Genomic DNA, 12834 nt, shown 5'->3' with positions numbered 1-12834 from the left:
TTTTTTAAGCGAACAAAATAAGCATTTACTTTGAAGAACAACAACATTAAAATAAAAGTGAATTACGAATTTAGTTCTTATGGTATGTTGAAAATTCCGACTAGCGTCGTTAATCTCAAAAATGACAACCACGAGGACTGTATCCATAAGTTAACTGGATTAACATATTTTTCTAACGATCGTAAATGAGAGGGACTTTAGTCATAAGAAAACAAATGATAACCATGAGGACCATATCCGTAATTTATCAAATCCGTAATTAACGCTTAAAATAAATTTATCAATCACTAAAGCTTACATAATTAACAAATAATTAAAGGACTGATTTTGCAATTGATGCCCATGGTTTGGTTTAATGCTCTGATTACGGTCCATTAACCAAGGCAAACTGCGTCGGCGTCTTTACCCTTTGCTTTTATTGTTTTTATTAATATAACTTCATCTATTTTTTTTTAATTAACATGGATATTCAACCCGCTATGCAAGTCGACTAATCTTAAGACGACCACATACTTTGCAAATAGCCCGGAATCACCGCATTTGAACCTCCGTGGCCACAAGAGGATTATTATTTCTTCTTGGATTTGAACCTAGGATCTCCTAATATTTTTTTATCTTTGGAGTCAAGTTCAAACCAATCAAGCACCACCCTTTATGGTTTTAATTATTACTTTCTTGCTAAGCACTTATCGATAAGAGTATATTTTAACTTCTATTTACCGTGTGAATTATAGTTTATTAAACGGATCGTATGCAATAATTTTTCCAACAAGCGCTGACCATATAAGATTCATCATCCACACTTACTGAGTAAGATTCTCGATTTTTGTTATTGTTTTTACCTGGTAAGACTCTTGGTTATTGTCATCGTTTTTATAGGTTAAAGTTCTTGATCTTTGTCATGTTAATCCAGTAAAGTAAATAACCCAGTAGGTGCTTGCTAGATAAATGTTGACTAAACGACCCCTAAATTGAAATAAATTGGATTTTGTTTTTGTAAGTCTGTTTTGGAAACTTTGTATTGGAAAAGGTAGAATGTTTTTGATGCAATGAATGTCAAATACTATGATCAAAAGAACATAATATAATTCTATTTTTTAGTAATGCAAAACTTTGTTTAACAAAAATTTGAAGTGATCTATAACCAAAGAGGAATAAAAATCCCCTTGTGGCCACGGAGGTTTAAATACGGTGACTCCGAGTTACTCACAAAGCAGATGGTCATTCTGAAATTGATCGGTTCGCATAGTTGATTAGATCTCCAAGTTAGTAAAAAAGGAAATTCAAATTAACAAGTACATATTAATTCGTTTTAATTAACGTTTTATATGAATCTTGTTTGAATTTGTATCGTAATATAAAAATATATATTTATATAAAACAATATAATGGTATTGTATTCGTTTTGGCTTGTAGTGTTTGGTTGAAGACCCACCCACTATGAGCAGAAGTGCACCGAACCTAAAATGCACGAAAATAATTATTGACAAACTACTAAATAATTATTGTTTGCGTCATTTTAATATTATTATCATATTAATTAAACAATTTTGCATGATTTTAATGAAATTTAAAAACTATTGAAAATATGAGAACATGTTTTTTTTATATTAAAAACAACTCAAAAAATCATTTATGTAATTTAAATTAATTATCTTTTTTGATAAATGAAAATACGTAAAAAAAACTGTCATAACATAAAAGACAATAATCGTATGAATATTTTATTTATCAAAGGATGTCATGTTTATTTATTTTTTATTGGATGAAAAACAGGTGAAATTACGATTTTTAATTTGAAATATATTTAACAATGAATAACGCGTAATTCAATTAAAATAAATTATAACAACTTATATGTTTATAATTCAGAATTTACAAAAAAATAAATTATTGAAACAAATATCTTTATAATAATAATAATCGAATATAGTTTTTTAGTTTTTTGTATAATTAAATTATTGGTTGGTGAATACTAGTTTTTTATGACATCAAATCAAATTATATTATTTTTATGATATCAAATCATTTTGTATTAGTTGGTCGTAACAAGAAGATCATTTCATCGTATGAGTTTATATTTTGTTGATAAAGACAACAAGAAGACATTTTTATATAAAGTTTGGAAAGTTTTTTTATATCAAGAATCGGGCTAGAATAAACATTGATTTTTTAAAGACAATGTAATACTGAAACAAAACAAAACCAAGACCCTCCAAACATATTTGCGAGATGCAGAACCAATAGAGGAGCACAAAAGTAAAAACACACACAAAAATGTAGGCAACCACAAAAAAACCAAAAGCAACAAACAACAAACTTAAAAGATGGAGACGTGACTTTAAGGATGGTGATTTGCCCCAACCCGGTGGGAAACCCAGCTGCCGGTTCACCTAACCCGAATGACACGAGGATTCCCCGCTAAAATGGGTCCCGAGGCCGGGGACCATCGGTAGACTCAAACCGGGGCCGGGGCCTGCTACTCAAACTGGGGTTGGGACCGGGGATCTTCGATAGACTCAAACTAACGGATATTTTTCATGGGGTTTGACTGATGACAGATGTTAATCCTTGTACCCGCCGGAACCGGGACCGGGGATTACAAAACGCGCCCCATCCCCGCCTCATTGTCATGCCTACCTGACTCAAAGGCTAGAGCCACCGAAAGTTACATGGAAAAGGACAAAAGATATGGTTTGATAACCCGCAAGCCCCACAAAATTGTTCCCTTTCGTAATCTTATCTAGACCCATTAAAAAAATTCAAACTTGTATATAAAATTCAAGAAACTGACTTTTTTTATTTTATATTCATTATTTGAATCCAAAATTTTGAAATTTGTCAAAGACGAACCATTAATATAAAAGAAAAGAATCACACTATTTTTTATTTTTCAATTTAATAAATGTTTTTTTGGAGAACTATTTATAATATTTAAAAATTAATATTCATTACCAAATAGAAAAAAGATTTACTAAAAAAGAAAGAAAGAAATGTTGTATTTCTTTTAATATTTAAATAATTAATGCGGTCTTTTATTTTATCAAATTCTAATAATTGGAAATACTGAAAACCAATAAAAAGCAAGCTGTGAATGATAATGACACTTTTTTATTTCCGTTTTCGGCTTTGTACCGACGGAGGAAATGAGATAACTTCAAATTCAGCCCTAAACTATACACAAATAACAAAACCTACCCCATATGAGGGTGTTAATTGTAATTTTTTATAATATAGGGTACCAAAGTGAAACTTTATTAGAACCCTCAACGGTAAACTCTTGGAACAATGTTGGGTATATATCCATGGCCAGGCCAAGGAAAGCTCAACGCTCTTCCTCTCACATCTGTCGTTCTCCATTTTAAACCTCATCAATCATTTGAAAGAGAGAGAGAGAGAGAGAGCGATCCATCGATTCTCATCAATTTGTGCAATCTATGATTTGAAGGAAGATACGGCTGCTTCCCGTTTCCCAGTGTGAACGAAGGCTTTTGATTTGAGGTGATATATGTCGTTCTTTTTAAGTTTGTTGAAATTTCAAGCCGATTACCTGATGGTTTTTCTGATTTAATGTGTTTTTTGAAGTGGGGTTTTATCATTGTTTCGTGCCGTTGGTTGAATTTCGCTTGATCGTTGTTTCTTTGATGAATCATTTGTTTTGTCGTCGTGGATGTTACGAATTCAGTATTCGGTGTTTGATGTCTGAATTAGGGTTTCCGTTTTTGCGTTTTTTGTCTTGACTGTAAAAAGAGCAGACTCCTTTTCCTTTTAGTATAAAGTTCTTGATTTTTGGTTCGTTAAAGATAGATTAGGTCAACCATTAACGTTGAATGAATCTCTGCGCTGGAAAATTAGGGCTTTTCATCTCCAGGACACAATAGGGTGAACGTGTTGCGGAGCCTCTGTTTGTGGGTAGTTTTCTTGGCGATTCGTGGATTTAGGATTTTTGAAGTTATTGATAGGGTTTGGATGAACAATTCAAGAGGGATCTTACTTTTAGTTTGTTTAACTTCGATTGACACTTTATTTCCTGCTGTGTGTTTGGGTTTTAAGCTTTCTTACCATTGGTAGGCATGTTCAAAATTTGCATAACCATCATATGCACAACTTTTTTTACTACATTAGGAAGAACAGGGGAGTTGTTCTCAGACATTCTAAACCCTTCATCTTGAAATGAGCTTATGTATTGCCATTACTCGTGATAGTAATCATCATTTCGTTGGTTTTGATACCCTTTGTGGAAAGATGATCACCCGAGTCCCGACATTTCCCTTTTTTTGTTTAGGACATTCCTGTTAAGGTGTATCTTTAGATATCCTTTCTTGCAAGGAAAATCCCACAGGCATTGTTGCTTGTWTGAAAGGTAAGGTTATCTGTTTATATGCTCGATGGCCAGATGATGATATTGATAACAGAAAACCAACCATTATGGATTCGTTATTTAATATATACTATATGCTGGCTTACTTGTGCGAAATAGTATTATCATTTTAGRAAATAACGCACTAATTTTTGAGCACGTGCCGTTAATCACTTGTTTATCTTAGTTCAACCCATCTTGCTGTTCGGCTTGGATCTAGGGATTAACCTTGGTTCAACCCATCTAAAAGACAATCTGTGGAAGCTTTTGTTGTTTGAACATTGTCATGTTTTCATTACTAACATCATATGTTTAGACATTCTTATGTATTAAAATCAAATCATTTGATCTAGAGACCATTGTGAGCGTAGTAGAAAAAGGAAAGATAGAAATCAATTCAAACTAAAGGAAGACAATTTGCTAATGAATAAGTTTTGGAACAATAACCCCAGTCTAGAGAGTGGGATGATGGTGATAAATGAATTTGATGCTTTGCCTTTTGCCTGGTGTTTATATTTTGGATATGGCTGAAAACTAAGACTTCCATGYCATGTGTAATAACTTTGAAATGATTCATCATCATAACAGGTACTTTGTTTCATTGACAATCTGCTCCTCTGTCATTGGCTACTACGACTGACTTGTACCCTCTTGTCACCGAATCAAGTCTTTCTGTGCGATTGTCTCCATCTCTTGAGACTTTAGGATTGCTTCTTGGTCTTGAATCCTTTTTGTGATTGATGGTATGTCCTCTCTCTCTTTCCCAAATTTTTCTTTGTCAAATGACCTTCAAGGGTCTCTACGTCCGTGAAATCAATTTTTTGTTTATGATAGCACCTTTCATGTACGTTTGTCGTTTAAAAATGCTTTTAAACTCTTATACTTATGCTTTACTTGTTGCCTTTTTAATTGAATATTTAAAATGAGAACTTTAAGTATAATTGTTTGCTGGGAAAGGTTGAAAGGTCACTCATAATCTTTACTGTGTAACTATTGCAGGCTACGAATGAGAATCTTCCTCCAAATGTAATCAAGCTACTTGTTAGGGAATTGAAGAATCTCGATGAAACACCACCAGAAGGAATTAAAGTAGGAGTGAATGATGATGATTTTTCAATGATATATGCTGATATTGATGGCCCAGGTACTCGTTAGTTTCTCTCTCTCTCTCTCTCTCTATATATATATATATACATATACATATATGGACATATATAAGTATATGAAACTGAACTCCTTTGTTCTGACTTGTGTATCCCGGGTGTGCAGCTGGCACTCCATATGAGAATGGTGTTTTTCGCATGAAATTGATTCTGTCCCGTGATTTCCCCCACTCACCTCCTAAAGGTTTGTCAAAATTCTGAACCTTTCTTGTTGCTTGTATTTATTCATGCCTATGTGAATCTTTATGATATTTCTGTTGTTATTCGTCTTTGATATGTAAGTTTGCGAGGTCTGTCATGGGCTATATTAACCAATTCAATAGCGAACTCCATGAAATATGTGAAAGCAAGCGCTTTTTTCACTTGGTACGTTGTATATCTTTTCCCACATTCTGAACCTTTGTGTTACTGTTTCTAGGTTATTTTTTGACCAAGATCTTCCACCCGAACATTGCGACAAATGGTGAGATATGTGTCAACACATTGAAAAGGGATTGGAAACCTAGTCTTGGCTTACGTCATGTTCTAGTTGTAAGTTCCTATAATCTTGTTTTCAGCTTCCTAACGGAGATGTAAAGAGAATTAGTCATAAAAGTCCTCTCCATTGCAGGTAGTCAGATGCTTGCTGATAGAGCCATTTCCTGAATCTGCATTAAACGAGCAGGCCGGAAAAATGCTGCTTGAGAACTATGAAGAGTATGCTAGGCATGCCAGGTTAGCCGCTACGCCTTCCACTCATTAGCATCATTATGAATATATTGATGCTACCGATTTGAGTTCATAAGACTATTTGTTCATAAAAGAGTATTTTAGATATATTTGACTAATTGTCAATGATTTTGCTTGAACTATGTCTCAAGTTGACTTTCAATTATCTTCAAGATAATCTTGATCTATTACTAAATGCTGGCTTAATTGCAGGCTGTATACCGGAATTCATGCTCTGAAACCAAAACCGAAGTTCAAGTCAGGGGCTATATCTGAATCAACTGCTGCTCTAAATGTTGACCAGACAAATGCCTCAGTCTGTAGCGTTGACCCAAAAACCGCTGTTTCTGGAGCCATAGTGCAGCCTACGCCTTTAGCCCCTTCCTTGAACACCATGAAGGGGGGGAGCGCTCAGGAGCCATCAACCCCTGCCCTGAACTCAATGGCTGAGATAGGAGGAGTTAGTAGCGGATCCGGTGCTGCAGCACCACCACCAACGGTGGCAACCCAACAGAAGGAAGGTGGGTTGGCGAAAGCTCAGACCTACAAAAAGAAGATTGATGCTAGAAAGAAAAGCCTGAAAAGATTGTAGTAATGTGTTTCTTGTTTGTTGTTTTCTTGTGGTTGAATTTGTTGAATTAGGGACCTGATTGATGATTCAAAACTCAGCTCTTGATATGTTATTTCCAATGATGTCCATACATAAAAATCCATCCTTTTTCATGAAAAACATCTCCGTCTTTTATTATTATCATCCTCAAAGAAACAAACCCTATGTTCCTATTGATTTATGTACAATCTTGGAACATTATGGGAACAATCAAAAGGCCCAAACTGAATCTGTTTCTACATTTTAACTTGGACTATGTTCCTACATTTCAATCTTTCTGCCAATCCTTGCCCAATAAAAGCAGTTACTCTCCTTTTCAACTCTTTCCTGCATAAAACCATTGGTCAAACTTTGGCCATCAAGAAACAACTATTGTTGATACTACATTATCCAGGTTACTGGTAGAGTCTATTATTAAAAGAAAACAATTATTAATCTTTACAGCTGGCTTACATCATCAAATGTCGATCAAGATATGAAGATGAGAGCAGCCCTTTGTTTTCTTCTGCTCTTCGCAAAAGGTAAGGCATGATCTCGTCAACAGGTCCGAATGGCAAGTACTTGCTCACGCCAAACCCTGCGTTTCTCAGTCCGTAACTCATAGCATCCGCCATTCCATAAAGTGATGCAAACTCCAGTTTATGGCTATCTTTCCCGATTCCCAAATCACGGGCCTTTTGGGCAGCCAGTTTTCCTGTAAGGATTCATTCAAAACGCAAAGTCAGGGTGAAGCTATTTCACGTCGAAATCTTGAATGTTGTCTCAAGAAATACCTCGTTTTCTTTTGACATATTAACGTCGGTTTTCATAATCAGTATAACCCTGAGTAGTATACTCTTGATTCACAATACATTTCTCAAATTTGGTGCACTATATCTATCTCCTGATTCATTCCAAGAAAGTTAAAGAAGAATTCTTTTTTAATCTTTTTAAACAAATATCATAAGTCCAAAGCAACCCAGATGATGAAAAGCCACAAATTTTCAAACTTTTACCTGATTCAAGATTATGGGTAGCAACAATCAGCCCACCAGGGCCACTTGAAACCTCATCAAGCATGAATGAAGCACACCCATTGAAACAATGGTGTGTATCATTGATGCTATTGTGAATTGGAGACTCAACACCAAGAGAATTAGCCAGTTTCCTTTCGCTCGACATATAAGCCCCTCTCACGAGCTTAAACCCCATCGGCAATCCCATTTTGTCAGCAGCTTTCTTGGTCTCAAACAACCGCTGGCCGGCATCCTTCAAATACGCTTGAATGGTCCCAGAAATCAGAGGCTTTTGGCCCTTGTTGTACACTATTGCAGCCGAATATGTGAAGTAATCAATGCCCGGTTGGATAGAAGTATCCTCGGCATCGATAACTACAGGCACGTTGCTTTCAAAGGCTTTATTACATATACTGATTAGTCTTTGGTGGGCTAATTCAAGATCATGTTCTTGGTCTGGTGTCAAAGGGGATGGTTGCTCTAATGTGTGGTATAAAGGGCTGCATTCCGCAAATATGGGCAGAGTTTTTAGCTTCCATGGAAGTACAAATGAAGATGAATTCTTGTATTCCCATCTAAGAAGATCACTCACACTCTTTAGCAATGAAATCGGGCAAATCGCAGTGATCTTCACCACTACAAAACTAACCTGTTCATAGCACCAATTCCTATTTTCAGTAAACATCAAACAAGAAAGATTCATCTGATGAATTTCAAACAAATAAAGGTTTAAGTCATAAAACAAAGACAAAATTGGGTTTCAAATCACTTTGTAATAGCTAGAAATCAGAACATTCCAAGAAACAAACAAGAATATTCCAAGAAACTTCAAGAAACCAATTCAAGAAAAGGAAATGAAATCTAGGGTCGATTTTAAAGGATTTAGAATATGGGTTTATCAGATTTCTGAATCAAAACTCAAACATGAAATGCGTTTTGGAAATCACAAACCAGAGAATGATCCATGGATTGAAAAAAGAAAGAATCTAATCTGGAAAGAACTTACAGAAGATGGAGGAAGAGATTGAGTTGATTCAACGGTCTTGATGAACTGCTGTGTGTTCTTATCACACGATTCATTGTCCACTGCATGCTCTAGACCATAATCCAACATACCTCTTAATCCAGACTCCCATAATCTCTTCACCGTCTGACCAGCCTCACCGGTATGACCACCTGCAACAAAGTGTTCATAAACCGTATGTTTGATCACACTCAACACCACTTCTCTGAAAAATCCCACCTGCATCAACCTAGAACTCATCACCCACATGCCTAAATCCACCACCGGCTCGACGGAAGCCATGCTAAGGTTCGCCGTCGATCGTATCAGTTTCCCAGTCTTAACGGATGAGAAAAGGCTTTTGGTGTCTTCAAAATCATAAACCCAGTCACGGCGGAGTTTGTCGTCGTCAATGACGGTTGTGGTGGTTTGTTGCGGTTGTGGTGGAGGTGGAAAGATGGTGGTGGTGGTGGATGTTGTTGTGTTAATGGTTGTTCTTTGAGCGAAACGGAACTTGGGGGTGGTGAAGGAGGGAGAAGAAGAGTTGAAACAGCGGAGGAAAGATCGAATCAACTTAGAAGAGAGGCCATTTGTGGTCATGGCCATCAACGGGAAGATGACGACGGTTTTGGTGGCGATGGAGGCTGTTTATAAACGCTACTAGCTGGTAGTATTCCGACGAAATTGTATGATAGACAAGCTTCTCCGGCGAGATTGTGATGAGCATGTTGACGCTTGTAATGTGTATTTATAAACAAAAAATCCGGTAGAGTTCGGTCAAATACCGACAACCCGACCCAGGATGTATACTTGAATTCCGAAAAATAGTTTCTGGGAAGAGAGAATAGACAGTGCTAGAGTCACAGACTGTTACAGAAACAACATGAGAGATTCCGAAATTCCGTCACCCGCGGATCTACAATGTAGCACAAAAATCCCTTTTATATAATCTCTCCTACCTCAAATAAATATCTACACACGATTTTAAGATATCTCCAATAAATTTCTTAAAAGAGTTTTTCAAAATAGATAAAAAAAATTTAAAAAAAATTACATTTAATTTTAACGGACCTTTAATTATAAATATCATTGATTATATTATTAAAATATTTGATATAATCAATCAAATACTATTTATATGTTATAAACATTCCATTTCAAATTTTCAATATTAATAGAATATAAACAAAATTCATTTCCCTAATGTAATAATCATTTATAAATACATCTTTAAATTTGGAGAAATATATAACTTCTATTTTACTTTCTTCATTTATGAGAATCATTTGGAGCTAGGCGTGAGAATGGGTCCCTACCCGTTGGAAAACCCGATCCATCCGTCTCGGTCGGAAACGAGAATTCACCGCTAAATCGGGAACGGGGATCCCCGTTTGTCTCAAACTGGGGATGGGGATGGGGATGGGGAAGGGAACGGGAGTCGTACTCCCCGCCTCGTGCAGTACCTCTTATTTATATTAATTAATAAATTATATATATGTGTATATTATTTATTTAAACTAAATCGTTAATTCATAATTTTATATTTCCTAACTAGGTTTATAATTTAAAATTGTTGTTTTTTTATGTTAATATGTAATATTTTGAATGTCAACTCAAAATACAATTATTTGGTAAGTCTTGGATATTATTCGATATGGTTTTATATTGCTCAATCTCTTTTAGTATGTGTGACGTTAAGTTTTTTTTTTTATAATTAAATTCATTTTGATTTTAGGTCTCTTGGAAATATTTGAGATTTAAACATGTATGGTCTCTTACGATGAGGATGGGATGTGCCTATTTAGAGCAAAAATTGGCTAAAATATATATTTTCTTCATTTTTGAGAATTTATTGAAAATGTTCTAATAATATGTAATTATTACACTTTTTAATTGACAAAACAACAATTTTATCCTTAATTATACAAAGATAAATTTTCTTCAATCTCATAATTAAAGGTAGATTTGGAAAATAAATATTTACTTTTGAAAACAGACATTTAGTTTAAGAAAAACTAAGCATAGTAGTATAGACACTCATTTGGGTCCAAGGGAGTATTATTTTCTAATTTGAGCAAATTGTAAATAAAAATAATTATTTTTAGAGTAACTTATAAATTTTATCTCTGTGGTTATATGAAAATTTGAATTGGTTCATTCAAATGAAATAAGTACATGAATGGTCAGTGTGGTTTTATTTTTTATTATGGATTGGGTCTCTTACCCTAACGTTGTCAACTTCAACTCTGTTAAATTGAGGGTATTTTGGTCCTATTTTTTCTTTTAGAAAGAATATATAATTTTCTATATTTATGAAAAAATATATTTATCTACGTGATTATTACATTATACATATATATATATCATAATCATATTATATAGATGTGTATGTATCAGATACAAGCATATATACAGAGACCATAATCCCACAACCTACAACTCCCTTCCCCATCATTGTCCCTCCCCATTTCCAACCATCTTTGGCCACCACGAATTGATCTTACCTTAACTCCTTCCTTCCATCTACATGATTTAACTGCTCCAAAAAACACGAAGAGCACCTGGTAAGAAAAAGTTTTATACCTAAAAAGAAATCGAACCCATATGAAGATTTCGAACTCAAACGAAGAAATCAAGCCCAGATGAAGAAATATAACCTTGTTGTGTGTGTGCACCATTGATGAACCTAGATCTTTTGCCTCTTGTGTACGCCCATTGACATTACCTCTTACATATCCAAACTTATCAAGAAAACATTGAGGGACCCATAAAGTAAATAAACATACATATCCGAACTTGTCAAGAAACATATCTATAAAGTAAAAAAAAAAAAAAAAGAACCCATCGACATTACCTCTTACATATCCAAACTTATCAAGAAAACATTGAGGGACCCATAAAGTAAATAAACATACATAACAGAACTAATGTTAACGTCGTTAGGATGACGGACCCAATCCGTAATAAAAATAAAACCACAATGATTACAGCTGTAATTATTTTGCTTGGGAGCCCCAATCCAAATTTTGTATATAACCAGAGAGACAAATTTTGTAATTTATTCTTATTTTTATTTTCAATAACGTTTTTAAAAACTTCCATATTGATGTATACAAACATCTCCAACAAAAAAAAATCAATATGGCTTCCTTTTAAAGAAATTATACATTTATAACGAGATTGGTCAACACTTGACTATAGAAGTTACCTCGATGCTTCGTATTTAGATTGCATAATGAAACATTACCAATGATAAAAAATCTACATCGTTATTTAATGCAACAATAATATTTTGTTCATATTATTCATGTAATTCATGATTTTAGAATTCATGTGAACTAAACTTACAAAATGAACTGTTTTTCTTTAGATAAATCTCCCCATTGATCGTCGATTTACACATTCACTTTTCATACCTCACCCCTTGACTCTTGATTCTCAAGAAGTTTATCGGCCGATAGTTGTTTCCAAATTCTTGTGAGTTTGTCTCGTTGGCAAAACATATTTTTTATTAACATGGATATCTAATATGTTATGTGAGCTGATTAAACTTCTTGTGTCCATTGGTCTCTGCTTAGTTATCAGCGCTTCTGGTTTCGTCTTCAGTTATCATATTTAATAAATTTGAACATTTCATTTACAAAATGTGGGTAATAGTTTTCCATATCGTTGGTGGTGTTGGTAGAACTCGTTTGTTTAAAAAAAATACCAAAAAAATCAAAACTTTGTGCTAGATCTTGTTTGATTTTTTTTTAATTATAGTTCCATAGGAAAACGTTAAAGCAAACATAATGAGATGGCTCAGACCATCCACATGGGCTTTGCAAATGAAATAGCAAATAAAGTTTTGTCAGAGTTGTAACTGTCATGTAGGAAAACAATTGTAAAATTTACAATAGACATTGAAAGCCACGTGGGCCACCAAGCTCCTCCCCAATTTCCTTTTTTTTCTCTCTTTTTTTCTAATTATTTAAATAAATTATTTTTTATATCAA

General features: G+C 34.4%; 2 protein-coding genes across 3 annotated transcripts; one reads left to right on the top strand and one right to left on the bottom strand.

Annotated features, from left to right (window-relative positions):
• Positions 1 to 3327: 3327 nt before the first annotated feature.
• Positions 3328 to 6953, top strand: LOC112511392 (ubiquitin-conjugating enzyme E2 22-like). Of its 2 annotated transcripts, XM_025117002.1 has the most exons (8): positions 3337 to 3501; positions 4286 to 4363; positions 4949 to 5103; positions 5360 to 5504; positions 5630 to 5707; positions 5942 to 6054; positions 6134 to 6237; positions 6445 to 6953. In XM_025117002.1, the coding sequence occupies exons 3-8, from the start codon at positions 5101 to 5103 to the stop codon at positions 6821 to 6823; spliced, it is 822 nt and encodes a 273-aa protein (XP_024972770.1). In that variant the 5' UTR covers positions 3337 to 3501; positions 4286 to 4363; positions 4949 to 5100; the 3' UTR covers positions 6824 to 6953. The 2 variants fall into 2 exon arrangements, with proteins under 2 accessions (XP_024972763.1, XP_024972770.1); XM_025116995.1 differs by lacking the exon at positions 4286 to 4363 and having other exon boundaries at positions 3328 to 3501.
• LOC112511383 (proline dehydrogenase 2, mitochondrial-like) lies at positions 6948 to 9455 on the bottom strand. Its single transcript, XM_025116984.1, has 4 exons — positions 8843 to 9455; positions 7837 to 8485; positions 7295 to 7535; positions 6948 to 7168 (listed from the first exon to the last, which is right to left on the bottom strand). The coding sequence occupies exons 1-4, from the start codon at positions 9443 to 9445 to the stop codon at positions 7078 to 7080; spliced, it is 1584 nt and encodes a 527-aa protein (XP_024972752.1). The 5' UTR covers positions 9446 to 9455; the 3' UTR covers positions 6948 to 7077.
• Positions 9456 to 12834: the final 3379 nt, after the last annotated feature.

This window comes from Cynara cardunculus (assembly GCF_001531365.2).
Source record: "Cynara cardunculus var. scolymus isolate 2C chromosome LG 1, CcrdV1, whole genome shotgun sequence".
Taxonomy (NCBI): Eukaryota; Viridiplantae; Streptophyta; class Magnoliopsida; order Asterales; family Asteraceae; genus Cynara; species Cynara cardunculus.
Note: the sequence above shows the minus strand (reverse complement) of the source record. Positions and strands in the feature narration are given on the sequence as shown.